This window comes from Citrus clementina, unplaced genomic scaffold (assembly GCF_000493195.1).
Source record: "Citrus clementina cultivar Clemenules unplaced genomic scaffold, Citrus_clementina_v1.0 scaffold_3, whole genome shotgun sequence".
In the NCBI taxonomy this organism is placed as follows: domain Eukaryota; kingdom Viridiplantae; phylum Streptophyta; class Magnoliopsida; order Sapindales; family Rutaceae; genus Citrus; species Citrus x clementina.
In genome coordinates, this window is record NW_006262339.1 from 32,629,637 (window position 1) to 32,647,631 (window position 17,995).

At 33.2% G+C, this 17,995-nt stretch overlaps 1 protein-coding gene across 3 annotated transcripts; it reads left to right on the forward strand.

Annotated features, from left to right (window-relative positions):
* The first annotated feature begins 9,854 nt into the window (after positions 1–9,854).
* Positions 9,855–15,130, forward strand: LOC18049479 (anaphase-promoting complex subunit 6). 3 transcript variants are annotated; one of them, XM_024189984.1, is made up of 7 exons: positions 9,855–10,007; positions 10,091–10,190; positions 10,578–10,712; positions 10,814–10,887; positions 12,476–12,521; positions 14,179–14,304; positions 15,009–15,130. In XM_024189984.1, the coding sequence occupies exons 4-7, from the start codon at positions 10,851–10,853 to the stop codon at positions 15,091–15,093; spliced, it is 294 nt and encodes a 97-aa protein (XP_024045752.1). In that variant the 5' UTR covers positions 9,855–10,007; positions 10,091–10,190; positions 10,578–10,712; positions 10,814–10,850; the 3' UTR covers positions 15,094–15,130. The 3 variants fall into 3 exon arrangements, 2 of the variants coding, with proteins under 2 accessions (XP_024045752.1, XP_024045751.1); XR_002906783.1 differs by lacking the exons at positions 14,179–14,304; positions 15,009–15,130 and adding an exon at positions 12,797–12,826; XM_024189983.1 differs by lacking the exons at positions 9,855–10,007; positions 10,091–10,190; positions 10,578–10,712; ... (1 more) ...; positions 14,179–14,304; positions 15,009–15,130 and adding exons at positions 12,797–12,876; positions 13,032–13,260 and having other exon boundaries at positions 12,357–12,521.
* The last annotated feature ends 2,865 nt before the right edge of the window (positions 15,131–17,995 follow it).

Consider the following 17,995-nt stretch of genomic DNA (forward strand, 5'->3'; position numbering starts at 1 on the left):
ACTCAAACAGTGCTTCAGTTGATAGATACTGATCCGGAACTCGTTCGTGTTAAAGGAAGGGAAGGCATCACTCCTCTGCATCATGCGTCTGAAGATGGAGACCTGTATCTCTTGGAGAAATTTTTGTCTGTTTGTCTGAAATCTCTTGAAGATGTGACAAATAAAAGCGACACTGCTCTTCATATTGCTTTGAAAAACGATAAGGTTGAAGCTTTTCAAGTCCTAACAAGATGCCCTCCGTCGGTCATTGGCCTTAAAGAAGCTGATCAATGCTACAACAAAAGAATCCTCAACTCGAAAAATAGGGATGGCAGCACTCTGCTACACATTGCAACATCAAAAAATCAAGTCCAGGCAAGCTTGAATTAATATGCTAAAAAAATCGGTTGAGTGATTACATTATTGATATTGCCACCTGTTTTTTGTTTTAAAGTTTCAGAGTTTGTATATTACATAGTGTCGCGCCTTCTATTTTTGTGAGCTGTAGAGCTCTCACTCACACCTAACTTACTTAGGACCGTTTTCTAAGTATTTAGGGAGTAGATGATTCCTAATTAATTAGATTAGGAGTAAGTTTTTCTAAAGATAATCATGCACATATTATTATGTTTTCCCTTTTAAGTATGGTTTCTTCTCATTCGATTAGGATACCTTATAGTAGCAATATTACTTAAGACTTGTATATAAAGACCTCTTTGCAAGCATATAATACAACAAGATCTAAGCCATAATTAATTTGCTCTCTAAGTTCCCACATTCTCTCTTTCTTTGCCGTGATGCTACATTAAGAGTGTGAAAATCAGAAAAAGGACAAAAGACCCCTGTGGTTTAGTGAAATAGTTATGAAACCTACTTATTTTTAGAAATAATCATAAATACACCTTTTAGGATACACAAACCCAATTTATTTGCCAAACTTTAGGGGTCTATATGACTTTTCTAAATGTGAAAATGATTTACATGTCCCCAAAAGGGGTAATGTCGGACTATTTCTGAAAACAATCAGTCTCTATATGATCAATTTACTGAATTTATGAGTGTTGATGTCTTTTTTCCTACTACATCTTATAGCTTAAACACAGACTCACAAGCAAATAAAGAATTGATTTTTTCCATATTAAACATGTCTCATTACGTTATTCTAGTTTTGTACCATATTGTTACATTCCTTCATCATCTAGACCTAATATCAATGGCTTTCAATCAATTACATTACATTACAAAATGATGTAGAAGATATCATATGATATTTGTCTTATTACAGTATTACACATGACATTGCAACCTTAATTAATATAATCAACCTAGAGTGTTCTTGCTCTACAAGTTATACACTAGGTGAAATCATAGCCCTTGATTTTGACACTTGATGAAGATTCAATCATTACTTGATAACTTGTAGAATTCAAATCAAATGCTTCTCTGAAGCATTTCATCAAACAACTTATTCCAAATATCAAACACCCACTCTTTTAACTTCAAAACTACCTAACGACTTTGTATTCACATGTCCCAGCAGATTGTAACGAGTTTATTGAACTGCAAAGTTGAAATAAATTCTTTGAATTCTGATGGCTTGACACCTTTAGATATTACATTACTTGATCAAACTCAGTCAAGAAATCAGGAGATTGAGGATATGCTATGCAGCGCTGGAGCATTAGAAGCAACTCCACTTCCTATTATGGCCAACTGCACAAATGTATTGAGGTAAAACAACTCTTTTGCTAAACTATGGTCCATATATGGATAATAATTTTAAATAATATATTTCATTAATTTGCATTTTCCATGTTATGCACATTGTAATTACTTGCTAAGAATATTGCTTAAATCAATTAATTAATGTCCTTCAGAACGGATCAGAGGTTGAACGAGGCTGCTCAAGTAGGAAATGTTGATGCCTTGTATGAATTAATATGGGAGGACGCATATCTTTTAGATCAGATAGACCGGGTACCATTTGTGGATACACCTTTACATATAGCAGCATCGATGGGGCATGTCAACTTTGCCTTGGAGATTATGAGATTGAAGCCATCATTTGCAAGAAAGCAAAACCAATATGGGTTTAGCCCTTTGCATCTTGCTTTGCAGAATTCACACACTCAAATGGTGCTTCGGCTCATAGATGTCGATAGAAATCTTGTTCGTGTCCAAGGAAGGGAGGGTGTAACGCCTCTACACTATGTGGCTGAGTGAAGAAAATATGAAACGAAGTGTTTGGCTTAAAAGAAAATAACAGAGAAAATAATCTTCTGATTTTCCAGAACTTTTATTTTCATATAAAGAATGATTACATCACTTCTATTTATACTAACTAAACAATAACTAATTAAGAATCAACTCCAGCTAATCATTTTTTCAGTACACACTGTGAGTAATAACAAACTTTAACTAATTATGCTAAGCTAGCAGTCTGGACTGTTGCGTTGCTTAACAGCTTCTGATAGTTTGACTTGAGTTGACCCAAGCTTTGTTTTCTCATGCTCTGCATAATGTGCTTCCTTAACACTGAGAAGGGAAATGTCGATCTTCTATATAAATTTCTAGCAGCTTGCCCAGAGTCTATCCTGCAGGTGACAATTCGAAAAGAAACTGCTCTGCATGTTTTTTTCGAAATATTAGAGGGACTTTTATCCATATGTCTAAACGTTGTGAGTGTGTTAGTCTTTTTCCCTATTTACAAGTACAATTGTAAATTTATTTTCCCATTCTTCTTCCCTTCTCTTCAAAATTCAGCCCGATTTTCTCCATTTAATCATTCGCATCTACAACATTGCAAATCTAGAATTAGAATTAAAAATTCTTATGATTTTCCAATACCAATAAGTCAGTAAATCAACTATTATAGTCAAAACCAAACCCTAAAATAAAATTATCATTTTTTTCCTTCATCCTGTTCTCAAAAGGGGTTATCTTTGTTGCTAGGCATGTGGTGTTTAACGAATCAGAATTTCCTTTCTCTACGGATCCTCAATTCTCTAAGCAATCTTCTACCTCTGTTTCCGAGTATAGACATCCTATGTTTAAAACTTCTTCTGTGTTAGTTCTGCTACATGATCCTTCAGGCTCAAGTGACAACACTGTACAACAGCTTCAGCTCCATGCAGTTCCAGCTTCCTCTTCTTCCTCTAGTTCTTCATCATCATCACCTTTACCTCCAAATCCATATTTCCCTGATCCTTATCACAATATGTCCCATAATTCCCAACACTCTTCTTCTTCTACATCTATTGTGCCTATTCCACAGCCTTCTGTCCCTGCTCATGTACCATTGGCAACTCATCCAATGGTTACAAGAGCAAAAGCAGGAATATTTAAGCCAAAGTTTCTTGCATATTCTTTTGTTCTTGAAGAACATGAACCTGCTACAATTTCTCGAGCTCTCTCAAATCCTAAACGGAAAGCAGCAATGCAGGCTAAGTATGATGCACTCATGAAAAATGAAACTTGGGTTCTTGTTCCAACCTCTCAAGCTACTAAAGTTGTTGGTTGTAAATGGGTGTTTCACATTAAGTATAATGCAGATGGCTCTATATCTGAGTACAAAGCTCGTTTGGTTGCAAATGGGTTTCATCAAACCCCTGGTATTGATTACTTTGAGACTTTTAGTCCAGTGGTTAAGCAATCTACTATGAGAATTGTACTTAGTCTTGCTGTTATGAAGAGCTGGAAAATAAGGCAGATAGACATCAACAATGTTTTCCTTAATGGGCAGCTCAATGAAGATGTTTACATGTTTCAACCTGAGGGATTTGTCTAGCTTTCATCTGGTCATGTTTGTAAATTGCTTAAGGCTCTTTATGGTCTAAAACAGGCTCCTAGAGCCTGGTTTGATTGGTTAAGGAAAGCATTGTTGAAGTGGGGGTTTCAGAGCTCAAGAACAGATTCATCTTTATTCTTTAAACATGAACTTGGAGGTATTGTTGTTGTGTTGATATATGTTGATGACATTCTTATTACTGTAGATAATAATACAGTGATTGAAAGGTTCATCAAATATCTTGGAGATACTTTTGCTTTAAAAGACCTTGGTGAATTCAATTACTTCCTTGGTATTGAAGTTACTCAAGGTACAGAGGACAACTTACATCTCTCACAAGCCAAATATGTAAGAGATTTGCTCACAAAAACTGCAGAGAAAGTGATACTCCAATGAGTACAAGACAGAAACTAAGAAGAGCAAGAAATGAAGATAATTTGATTGTTAATGTTACTGAATATAGAAGCATAATAGGTGCATTGTAGTATTTGGTACTCACAAGGCCAGAGCTTGCTTTCTCAGTAAACAAGTTGAGTCAATTTCTTGCTGCATCTACAGAGAAGCATTGGACTGCTTGTAAGAGAATTCTAAGATACTTAAAGACAACTGAGGATTATGGCTTGCTATTTAAACCAGGTGGTGGTGTTGTCTTAACTGCATATACTGATGCAGATTGGGCATGTGATGTTGATGATAGGAAATCAGTTGGAGCATATTGTGTTTATCTTGGGCAAAATCTTATTTCATGGTCTTCTGAGAAGCAACAAACAATAGCTAGATCTAGCACATAATCAAAATATAGAGCATTATCAACATCATGTGCAGAAATCGTTTAGGTTCAGGCTTTGCTTGGTGAACTTAATATTAAGTGCAATCAAACACCAATAATCTGGTGTGACAACAATGGTACTGCTGCATTGACAACAAATCCAGTATATCATGCTAAAACCAAGCACATAGAATTATATGTACATTTCATAAGAGAGAATGTGACAAATAAACAAGTGGAAATCAAGTATGTGCCTAGTGAATGGAATATTGCAGATGTGCTTACAAAGCCTATGGCTTACTGCTTTTTTAATTACTGTAGGACAAGCTTAATGTTGTTTCATGACCGTTAAGCTTGAGGAGGAGTGTTAAGATGCTTAATCAACAGCAGTAGACCAGTGGCTGAGATTTGTGCGACAAGGATTGCTGAGCTGGACAAATTAGTTAAGTTGTTGTAATTAGTTTTAGTTTAGCCAATAGATGTATTACAGTTGTACAAAAGGTTGTTATTACTGTTGATCAACAATATAAGTTTGCTACGAGCTAAATGTAATTCATATAATTCATATCAATAAAATTTTCTCTGATTTAGTTACTTTTCTTTCTTCTTTCCGTCACTTTCCTACTAACCAAACAAACTATCAACCTAAGATCCGTGAGTTCTAACTTTTACAAATGTAATAATTACCATGAATTTACAAAAACTTGCAGCAAATATTTGTGTCCCAATAGGTTGACAATTGCAACACATATCGAAAAACTGTAATAGTACCCTTCATTATAATTACTTGACCATAGTCAGTGGCGAACTATGTATACGCCTGGCAGCCGAGGTGTCGAGAATTTAATTTAACAGGGGTGCCTAAGTTCAAACACTAACATAATTTAAAAAATGGTCAATAAATAACAAATATTAAAATATTTAGGGCTAGTTTGGTAATCTTATAACTTTTAAAATAATTGTTGTTACTTTCGCTGTAAAAATAATAAGTTGTGAATAGAATTAGTTAAACGTTTGACAAAATTTCTTCTTAAAAGTGCTTTTGTAAATCTCATTGTTGAACTATTATAAGAGTTTAAATGATTAAAATGGACATAATATTAAATAAAATATATTATATAGATATAAATACATACATATAATATTTTTTATTATGTATATTAGTAATTGATAACTAAATAATTATCTTTATTTTATTAATTATTTTTTATCTCAATATAATTAATAATAATAATAATAATCTCTAGATTTAATAATTTTATTTCCTAATTGAATAAGAATAATTTTAGATTTTTATAATATATGTAAGGATATATATGGAATTTTATTAATTAGAAAACTTATCCTAAAAATTAGATTTTGAAAGCCTACTTCTTTTTTGCTTTCCAAAATATACTGTATATAAGATACAGTGATTTTACCGAAAGTGATTTAAAAAAAAAAAATCTACCAAACAGTAAAATTAAAGTTTAACTTTTAAAATCACTTTTAAGTCTCTCAAAACTAATCCCAAATAGGCCCTTATTTCAATACAATTATAATTGTTCTCATGTATTTTCATATGTTAAAAATATTGAAGAATAACCTCATTATCATTACTACAAACATATTTTCTTCTACGTATACAATAAAACTATCATTCAACAATTGGTTTCCCATATGATTTTGTGGAAGCTTTTTCAGAAAATTCATAGCTGAAAATACCCTTTCTAATTTAGTTGTGTTACTTGATAAAATCATTGCTAATGTTACCAACATATAAATTAATGAATACAACTATCCATTATCTCAACCATTTTTCTTGCTAACTCACCAGTCTCTTTTAATCTTAAAAATGTTGTCAAAACCCACATTCATAATATAATCATCAAGTTGAATTTCAAGTGCCATAATGCAACAATCTTTCTTTATGGGTTCAAAGTGTTAAAAAGAATATTTAATATTTTACTTGTTTTTAAATTTTAACAAGGGCGTTATGGTAAATCAAATAAAAATAGGACAAATATTAAAATAAATTTTAAAAAATTAAAAAATTGAAAAAGGGTTTCAGCCCCTGTTAAAATGGCACCACATCTAAAGCCTAGGGTGCCTTGAGGCAACATACCAATAATAATAATAAAGAAAGAAATCAAGAAAAAAGAGACATAATAATAAGTAGTAACATTAGCAATGTTAATTATATTTTATGTTTTGACCCCTATAATTTTACAAGTTGATTTTATGTTACCGCCTACTCAAATTTATGGTTTTGGTCATTGTGTTTGGCCCTCTCAATTTTAGTGATTCTATACTGTATGAAATGTAAGTTATGCAACCCAAGAGGGGGGTGAATTGAGATTTTAAAACTTACGCTAAACAATTCGCACAACAATTTAATGTATTGCCTTAATCAAATGTAAAAACAATAAATTCAGTAAAGCACAATACTAAAAGAGTAAGTACAATAATAAAAGAGTAAGGGAAAAGAAAGCAAACACAACAATTTTTACGTGGTTCGGCAATCCCCGCTTACGTCCACGCCTCCAAGCCAACCAAACTCGAGGATTTCACTATCAAAGCCTCCCCAAAGCTTTAAGTTCTTACAATTAACTTCCAAGGTGTCAATGAACCTTTACAATGAAGAGATTATCTCCCCAATCTATTCACCTGAAGTGTTTCTCACACTTGTACACTTACAATTTGATGAGAAATGAACAATTACAACAAAAACTCTCTTTAAGAGTGGATTTACAAATAATAGCATAATAATAATTCAATAAATGATGATTTACGAAATGGAACCTCAATATGTGTTATATGATCTTATTTATGCTTGCATTAGTCTTGAAAATGAAAATGGAGTTAAGGTTTTATAGCTAAAGCCCGAAAACTAACCGTTATAGGCAAATTCCAGCGCTCAAGCGGTTAGCCGCTTGATTTATCCAGCTAGCCGCTCCAGAACAATGATGTTACCATTAAATTTGAATTTTGCTACAATATCATTGTTCATTAAATTACATTTGTGACCAAAACTTTGTATAATTATATTATAGCCCAACATGTCATAAAACTTTGCAAATAAGTCTAATTTCAGAATTTCTAAATAATACCTGTCATTCCTAAATCTTATTGTAATTATGATATGACCTAGTATATAATAACATTTTTCAAAAAGGTCCTTTTCAAAATTTAAAATAATACCCATAAATTTTAAAGTTCTCAAATCTTTTCAATTTAGTCCAAAATTTGAAAATATGAGACTTTCCTCAGGTGGTTAGCTGCTCACTCTCTGTCCAATTTTTTATTTCAATTGTTTGTATTATGTTTGGGTCCTCAAACTTTCTTAAATTGTAATATGACCCAAAATATTTCAAATATTTGCAAATAAATCTAAATTCAAAATTCAAAATTCAAAGCAATATTTAATAAAATAAAAGATTGCAAAACTTTTTCATTTTAGTCCAAATTACTCAAATCCACAAAATACTTTATGTTATAAATATAAAACCTTTTAGTTTATGAAAGGTAATTATTTAAATAAACTCTTGAGTTTCTCAAATGCTAAATCATGCATCAATTAAATCATACCGACTTTACAAGAATTTGTCACAATAATTTGTCTGTTGAGCTCTAAACTTATTCTTGATTTTGCCGTTGTCCGTTGAGTGTCTTGAACTTGATTCACTTGCATAAATATTATCCTTAAAAAACTAGTAAAAATGTGAAATACAATATTTATTAAATCACTTAAGACACATATTTGTTATCATCAAAATTATATTATGGATAGCCCTTTAGGGTAACATTGTGGCTTACTCAAGTATATAGTTTCTTCATTCGGCCCCAAAACCAAAATCCTAAGAGTATCTCCAAAAAGTTCTATTAATTTTACTCTTCAAATATTTATTTGCTTATCTATGTGGTAAAAAGGAGAGTGAAAAAATATGTTATTCTCCAAAAGACTCTTTAAATAGAAATAAGTTAATATTATTTTAATCAAATAAATATTTTTTCAAAGGAAAAATAAATGGTAATTAAAGCATTTCTCTCTCTCTTTCTCCCCAATAAAAAATAATAAAATATAAATTGAAGAGAGAGAAAGTAACTCTACAAATTGAAGAGAGAGAATTATTTCTTATTTGAAAAATCTTAATTAGAGTATATTTTGAAGTCTTAAATACTGATGTAACTCTTCAAATAAGTAATAAAATCTTATTTGAAGATTTTTTTGGATATGCTCTAACTTCACCACTAGATTTACTTGAGTATTCAACAATACCCGACTTACTTGAGCGTAGATGATTTAGTTATACTTAATTGACTACTAAAACAATTTATTCAACTTACTCGACGATACTTTACTTAGCTCACTCCATGTACTAATATTTTACTATTTTTCTAAGTGGTACATTTAATTACAAAAATCCATGAAAATTTGATAATGATGAAATGCTTAATAAATAAGGGTATTTGGTCAAATCATAACAATGTTTGTTAAACACTGGTCTAATAATAAGTAGTCATTTTCTGATGAAATAAAATTAAAGCTGAAAAAATTTAACATGACTGGTTTACTCTATACAAATACAATATGAATAAATATGTATCTATCATGAAAATTGACATGATTATTAAATGAATTTGGTCTAAGTCAACCCAATTGTTTCCCGTGTCAGGCTAGAATTCAATTTTTCAATGCATTTACTTGGTCAATGACGTGATTATTAATTAGTTAACCAAAACTAATTCATATTTGCATTAAAATATACTTATATTTTCAATTCTAAATTAATTTATAGAATCTTATCATTAAAACTCAAAATTTGGTCATGATTCTAGTGAACATATATTTGATGTTCTATTTTGTAAAATTCTTGATAGATTTAAAACTTCAATGGTTCATACATGTTGTATTTGCATCAAATGAGTGTGTAGTATTTGATGTAAATCGTGTTAGAATTTAAATAGGTATTCAGTGAATTTTTAGGTTAAATCATGTTAGATGACACAACTACCTAGTCATTAAAAGAGCGTATCAAGTCACTATTTTATTTTTCGTATCGAGTTCAAGTTTTAATATTTTAACATTTTATTTTTCGTATCAAGTTTAAGTTTTAATATTTTAACACAATTATTAAATAAGTCGTGTTTTAACCAACATAAATTTAAAACAACACAAAATTGACACAATATGAGTGGCTTAATGACCTATTTTGTTAGTTTTATTTAAAACCCTCTAATCTATAAAAAAAAATAAAAAACGGTCCATGGGCCTAGCCCAAATATATATCCAACAAAACCAGCTCCCGCTCAAATCACACTCTCTCGGTCGTTCCCTTCACTCTCCAAAACCCCCCATTCCAAACAAAACCCTCATTTTTCCCTCTTAACGAAGTCACTTTCTCGAGAACCAAACATTCCCTTAGATCTCCAATTTCATAATGAGAGAAGATGAAATAGAGAAACTTCGAGGATTGGTTCGCGACTGTGTGAGTAAGCATTTGTACTCGTCGGCCATTTTCTTCGCCGATAAAATCGCCGCTTTGATCAATGACCCTACTGGCGTTTACATGCAGGCTCAGGCTCTGTTCCTTGGCCGCCACTACCGCCGTCCATTTCACCTCCCTAACGCCTCAAAAATTGTGCTCCGTGACCTCCGATTTCGTTACTTGGCTGGTAAGTGTCTGGTAAAGTTCTGTTTTTTGATTGCATTAGAAAATTTGAATTTCAGATTTTGGGATTTGTGCTTTTTGCGTTTTTAGTTTTTTTTTTAATGTTATGAAAAAGGGAAATTTTGAAAATTTTAACTTGAAATTGGTGTTCTTTTTATTTTAGAACAAAAGAATTTCAATGAAAAATATGTGGAAATTGAATTGCTCTAGCAAATTTGCATGTGTTGTGTGTTTTAAGAAAATGAAAACTAGATTTTAAGCAATTAAGGAGAAATTATCGACTTTGAGCTGAATGGTTTTGATCAATTTTTTCTTGAATGTTTATTTGTTTATACAACTGGGTAGTTTTTCTTTTACTTATTTATTTCTGGTCTGTCCTTTGTATAATTAGGAGGAACTGAAGGAGTGGGACTAGTGTTTGTCGATGCTCGGTGATGCTAAGGTCGATGAAGATGGTAATGTTTTTGACACAAAGGATAGCAATGTCATGTACTTAGATAAAGATGGGGAAGACAGAGAAATCAATGTAAGTTTTTGTTTGTAATCTCATTTTATCTGGCCTTTTATTTTTTAATTTGTTGCATATTTGTTGTATACTTGACCCAATATTTCTTTTTTCTATTACAGATCTCTTCAGCTATATGCTTTTTGAGAGGCAAAGCATATGAAGCCTCAGGAAATTGTGCCCAAGCTCGGCTGTGGTTAGTTTCTTGCGATGAATTTACATGAAAATCACTCTGCTTAATTGTAAAATGCTTTATGGTTATTTTCCCTTAGTTTTTCAGTCAAAATGATACCAACTTATACTGTCTAACAGTCTTCTGTTATAGTAACTTAGGTGTAGTAATTTAACGTACTGTTAAAGAAAGGAAATGACTTTATTGTTTTAATGGGAGAATTTTGAACATTGTTATAAACTTGTTTAAGTTGGGCATAAGTAAATTTATCTTCAATTTCATTACTGAGCAGATTTTGTTTGAATGCATGAATGTTTGATATATGTGTTTAATAGCCAAGGAGTTTGTTTAGATACTACTTTAAGAATTATCTATATATAGATTGGGTAGTCTAGAAAACTCTCCTTGATTAAATCAATGTATAATTTTGATAAGACAGTTTAAAATGTTAACATCCCATGTCTTCTGGAGTCCATTTGGTGACACAGGAATGGTAGTATATGCTGGGATGGTTTAGTTCAATAAGGCTATTAGTTCTGATCTGCTTTTTCAAAGAGGTTGATTGCCAAATTAACAGCCACATGAAGGAGATTGTCTTTTTTTTTTTTTTTTTTTGTGTATCCTGAATTGTTTTTGCTTCCAACCACAATTCTGGTCTTCTATTGGTTCACACTTCCTACTTCTATCTCGATGATTTTAGCTGCAATACCTCATTACTAAATTCAGCTCTAACAACAGAGGAACTTATTTGCTTCCTCTTTATCTTGTTCCATTACTAGCTTTCATGTGCAGCATTTTTAGAATGTTAAAGACTAATAGTACAGAAAGGTGGTTTTAAATCAAATGTAACAAGATTCAATTGACAGATCAGCTATGCTTCACTCCATGTGGTTACCTACACACCTGGATATTTGTTTTAGAGTTTTATGCTGTCTGAATTAGTGGCCTCATTTTGTTATCTGATTGAAAGCTTGCATGTATTTCGGTAAGTTAGGTTCTTCCCTCAACTCTTTTTCTTTAGTAACTATCATGGTATTGTTTTATAACCTTAATTAGCTTCTCTTTGGTTTTTCATTTGTCAGTATATCTGCTCTATTCTGTTCAATTCCTTTTTCTCTATTCTCTCAGTTATGTTGAACTAAAACGCTATAGTTCATACAAAGGCTTGCTATATTTTTTCATAATGATTTAAGGTACAAAGCAGCAATCATAGCTGATCCTTTGTGCTATGAGGTATGCATGACACGCTATCAATGTTTTTTTTTTTCCTTTCCCCCTAGGGATAAGCTGGTGGGGGGAGCGTCCCGTTCTCAAAAACTCCTTACCTTGAATTTTGTGGCTGCATAAATTTCAGACATGACTTTCTATGCAAAATATTACAACCTGTGGAAACTGTTGCCTTCTCAAGGATTAGAAAATTACTCAAAAGAGGGCTAGATTTTTTGAGCTAGGCTTGTCCCTTTTTTTTTTTTTGTAAATAGAATTTTAATCCTTTTCTTTAATTTGACCTCTGCTGATCACATAGATGTCTCATTTGGATGTTCCTTATAAGATATATCGATTCTCATTCTTTATGATTTTTTTTATGGCTGTACCTTGATTTCTTTTTCAGGCTTTGGAATGCCTTATAGAAAATCACATGCTAACATGCGAGCAAGGTAATGATGTAGTTTTTTCCTAGTCATCTGTTTCTTTCATCTGAGAGAAGTGGATTATGAAAATGTTTACATTTTGAATTATAGTTCTTACATAAGTGTGCACGCGCACACACACACACACACATAAATGAAATTATAGTCACACACAAACATGTTGATATAAATTTAATTTGGCAAAAATTTCTTTGGCTGTGTTCAACTAGCATTGGATCTTTCATGGAACATGTTATAATAGGCTAATACTTTAAATTTTTGGATTTGCTGTTGAATTTCAGAAACAAGTTTACTTTCATCATTGGAATTTGGTTTTGAAGATGGATGGCTTTCTTCATTCTACTCATGTTTGATAAAAAAGGTGAACTGTGTGCAAATTCATTATATGCTCTTCCAAATGTAAACATTTCAATAATAAGTTTCCCATATGTTTTCGTGATGTTGATTCTTTTTGCTGTGTTTGAGTGCAGTGAACAATTTCTTTCCTTCTTTCCTGTCTCCCTTTGTTTTATGCAGTATGACAAGGAGAATGTTGTAGAAGCCAAATTTGGAGAAATTGAAAAAGAAAGATGTGATAGTGTCCATTCGAGCCCATCCTTCTCACACAGTCTGAAAAACAATACTGATCTTTTAGAGGGCTTATTATTCTGTCGACCTGCGATACTAGATTTCAGAAATCTTCTCTTCACACAGTGTTCTTGGCTCTCTAATTGTCAAAAAGTTGAACAGCCTTTTTCTGTCTGATGCATCATATATATGCAGTTTAATATTTGTGGACTTCAATAATATTGATTACCTTGATTATAATATTTTCAATTGTATGGTTTTTGGGTTTCTTCTTGGTAGGGAAGATTTTTGTCTTTTTCTTTTTTTGACTTGATTCTTCTTCTTTCTTATTATTATTGTTACTGTTTCCCATTCACAAGGAAAAAATTGGAACTTGCTCCACCTCGCAAAAGTTTTAGAGCGCATTTAATTCTCGAATTGGGGAATTGGAATGGAGAATGGGAATGATTGATTGTGTTTACTTGCTAAAAACATGAAATAATGACGATCGATTTTGGGTGGAGCTCACAAGTTTGGGAATGAGGTATTGGAATCCCATTGCAATAAGAGAGGTGGGAATGAAAATGGGAAAATTAACACTTTTATCCTTAAAGAAAATTAAATATTTATTTTTTACCTTATATAAATAAATAACTAATAATAATAGTCGTAGTAGTAATAATAGTTATAATAATAATAATAATAATAATAATAATAATAATAATAATAATGAAAATTATAGTATTATCCTCAATATTATAATAAACATGTATATATTTATTTATTTATTTATTTTGTTAGTGAAAAATGTACAATTTTAACTAAGGGCATCATGATAATTTTCAATAATCCATTTTGATTACGAAATAAAATAAATGGATAAATGAAATTCAGCTCATTCGATTCTTATATTTCAAGTAAATAATTTATTATGGTTCTCATTTCTTATTCCGATTCCAGATTCCATCCCATTTCAATTCCTAATCATTTTGATTCATGGGAAGTAAACGCACCGTTAATTTGTCGCTCTTGTTAAATATATCCTTTGTGGATTTCATATGAGGTTTGAAATGTTATTTAGTGAAATTTAATTTCTTGTTGGCTCTATTCACCACAGCAAGGCTACAAATCTTGATGGGACATTCGCCCCCGCTTGGATAGGTTATGGAAATGCTTTTGCTGCTCAAGAAGAGGGTGACCAAGCAATGTTGGGTTATCGCACTGCTGCTTGTTTGTTTCCAGGGTAATTTTTAGCATTATTTATTCATTTCTGTACCTTCCTGATTTTCTTTTCCTTGGATCAGCATATTCATGCAATGAGGACAAGGACAAAGCCACTAACTTGCTTTTGAGCAAGTTTCAGGACACTTTTAGAATTTCATTTTTGGCTTTTTTAAAAAAAAATTTTGGTCTCTGAAAGATATCTTAAGGGTAGGGTTTGGTTGTTTTTGCTCATCTTGATATTATTCAATTCTTGTTCAATTTGAAGAACAGTGTGCTTTGGCTGTATAATCATGTGGGTAAAAAAATTTTTTGGTCCCTCAAGTTTCTATTAGGTTTCATGTAATCCATGAAATTTCAGTTGCTTCAGCTTAATCTGTTTCAAGTGCGCTACACTAAAAAACTTGGGTGTCATGGGTTATCAACCAAGATTTTTTTTTTCTCCTTTGATTTAATATTAATAAACTGTTTTACCAATATAGACTTTTGATGAATGCTTCGCATTTGATTTCCATATTTCTTCCTGAGAAATGTTGTAAGTTGATTAAACATAGTCTTAAATCGACCCAAGGCATTGTTGTAATGTCTTTCTATTTTGATAATAAACCACACTGTCATAGTAGTTTTATGGTCGTAAAGATCAATGAATTTCATTGTTTATTGTTTAGTGATGGTATGCATTGTGTTGTGGGAGTACTCTTATCACTATGAATTGTCTTTTTACAGGTTGAATCTTGATGTTCTCTTATTCCAGGTGCCATTTACCAACTTTGTATATTGGAATGGAGTACATGCGAACTCACAGCTTTAAGCTTGCCGAACAGGTGTATTACCTTCTTCTAAATATAGGCTGCCTTTCATTTCTCTTTAGATTTCAGTGAGAACTCTTAAGAGGTTGTTTGTTTGCAATATGAAGTCTGATTGTTGGATATTCAGATGTTGGTCTATACGATTTGCTAGTTGATGTTGTCTTGGGGGTTTCATTTTCCTCTTTGGATTTAATGTGAATACGACTTCTTTCCTCTTTGTTTAATTGATGTCCAATCCATATCCAATCTACGATTTTACGGATTATAAATTTTCAATCCAATTCAATTCACGGATTGATGAAATTCAATTCAAATCCAAATTCAATTCATACATCTGCAGATCGGATGCGGATTTGATCAAATCCATATCCAATCCATCATTTTGCGGATTGGTTTGCGGGCTGAAAATTTTTAATTCTGTCAAATCCACGAACTAACTAAATATAAAAATAATTTTACTACCGATCAAATTTAAAATTAAATAAGATTTAAATAATTAATTGTTTAAATAAAGCTAGAAAATACATTTACAGTTTTAAAATATAACACACCAAAATGAAAAAAATCTTATTCGTTTAGATCAGTACATTTTTTTTATGCGAATACCACTCTATTGGTGGGGGGCTTAGGCGGGACCCCTACTTTTCATTTAGAACAGATAATGAAGATTACATGTGGAGGGGGACATAAACCAAACCTCCAATCTAGAGAAATAAATATAACAGTAAAAGAAATGATTTAGGCATAGCCTAACATAAGAAGAAAAAGAGTAATGCAGACGGTGACAATATCTCTTACGATACTTGCGGCCGGCAAGTAATTTAATGCCCTTTTTCGAGTGACTGACAACACTAAAATCAAGGCTAGAGTCAATTCTCTCAGAATTCTCAGGAGCAGACAGAAAATAGTCATTATTCGCCAAATGTTTGTTAGAACTATCATCATTATCAGTATAAGAACTGTAATGCCTAAAATATGTGCTGGATGCTCGATGAAGCTATGTATTATATTCACCTAGTTCTCGGATCCTAGAATCAGGAGTCGTGACATCCTGGCCAATCGGCTCCTGAATGGAAGTAGAGTTTGTAGCGTTAACTCGGTTCTCTTAGGTACAATCGGAGACCCCACATCTGCAATTTGCTTAATGATGGAAGGCTAAAGTCGTGGAGTATCCAAGGGTTGTGGAGTATCTGACGGCAAAACTTCTAACTTCTTATTATCTACTCTAGTTTGCCAATTCCCACTGGGCCGCTGGGGAAGGACCCCTGGATTGGCCACGGAACACGTCTCAATGGTATGGCCAAGGCACTTGTAGGAAGCACAGTAGAGTGGGATTTTCTAAAAAATTATACTCTGCCAAAATCCAGAATCTCTCACACCGATTTAGATTCGTGACAACAGAGTTGAGTGACATTATTCTTCACTAACACCCTACTTACAGAAGGGCGAGCTAAAAAGGCAGTAGCTTGGTCAATTCGTAATGGCTTACCAATAGATGATGTAATAGAAAATAATGCTTCCTTACAGTGCATAAAATGGACAAGCAAGTAAGGAATTGAAATCCATACTGGGACTATAGAGGACTCCTTGGAAAATCAAAAATCGGTGGTTTATTTAAAAATTCTCATTGCACTCTCATTGATGTACCATGTCTGTCTAACCCGTAGGCGGGAGTAGTCCTCCTCAACATCCAATTGAATTAACACATGTCGATTATCTAAAAAGGACATCTTGGAAATTCCCTTCAATCTCATAGTATTAAAAAATTTACAAATTAATTCCATACTAGGTCTATTGTAGGAAAATTTACCTACCAATGTCCGCAGTGGAAAATTGTACTTTAGGCTCTCCCTCGAATAAAGTGACGATCTTGATTGGAATAGACAAGCTAGTTGGGTCGTTCATAATATCCACCAAAGATTTTTTAGTGGGTTTATTTTGATTCAGATTGGGGATGGATTTCAAAACCGAGGTATAAGAAGGTACGTATGTGGGCTGAGTGGTATTTTGGATTAACGGATCATTTTGGGGGTTATTTAATAAGATTGGAGAGGGCATTCGGGAGGGCTGGGTGTTGGGGTTTATTTCGAAAATGGATTGGGCTTGGGTTTGACTAGTGGGAAAGGTTAATGGGGCATGGGAAGAGCTAGTGGTAGACACACATGAGGAACACAATTCATGTGCTACCGAAAGTGTCTTATGAGCATGGGAATTACACGCGTGCAGACTTTTGAGCTGATGTTGGGTGGATGTTTGCTGACCTTGGCTGGGTTCTGTGGTGGTTGCTTGCAGCTGACTTTCGGTTGACAGCTGCAGCTGGACGTGAGCTTGTGATTTGCATGGGGTTTTTTTTGTTGTGTGGGAGTTATTTGTGTAGGTAGTGATTGTGGCTGGCTGGTGGTTGTATCTTGGACCGAATCTTGAGACAAATGGCCATGGAGTACGGGCTGGTTTTGATGGTGTATAGGGGCTGTGACAGCAGGATGAACTCTCGAATAGTGTGTGGTTTGTGTTGGCTACGGGCTAGAGGCTGGTGGCTGGTTGGTTTGAGATGAAAACCCATTCACCAAGTTTGGTGGTGAAAGCTTGGAGTTGGCTGTTGAAGGGGTGACGATGGCAGTTGGAGATGGTTGTTGAAGGGACGACGATGGCGGTGTGTTTGCGGAAGTTGAGGGTTGTTGGGGTTGGGCTGGCGTTTGACTCCTGTATTTTGAGCGAGTTTGCCTTTGGGATCTCCTAAGAAAAGAATGTTCATTTATGGAAGTAAGGGGAGGAGCAGATGGTGGCTGGCTGCCATTATCGTCAGCCGGCGAGATAAGAATCGACTTGTCTCGAGCATTGGTTTCTTCCCCTTCTTCTAGTGAATGGAGGGGTGATTTTGCTACCTCACGGCAGCATTCATAG

Bases quoted from the DNA above. Each gene is read 5' to 3' on its own strand.
- LOC18049479 (XM_024189983.1), top strand. The intron at 12,877-13,031 runs GTGAACTGTGTG...TGTTTTATGCAG, and splicing joins ACTCATGTTTGATAAAAAAG to TATGACAAGGAGAATGTTGT.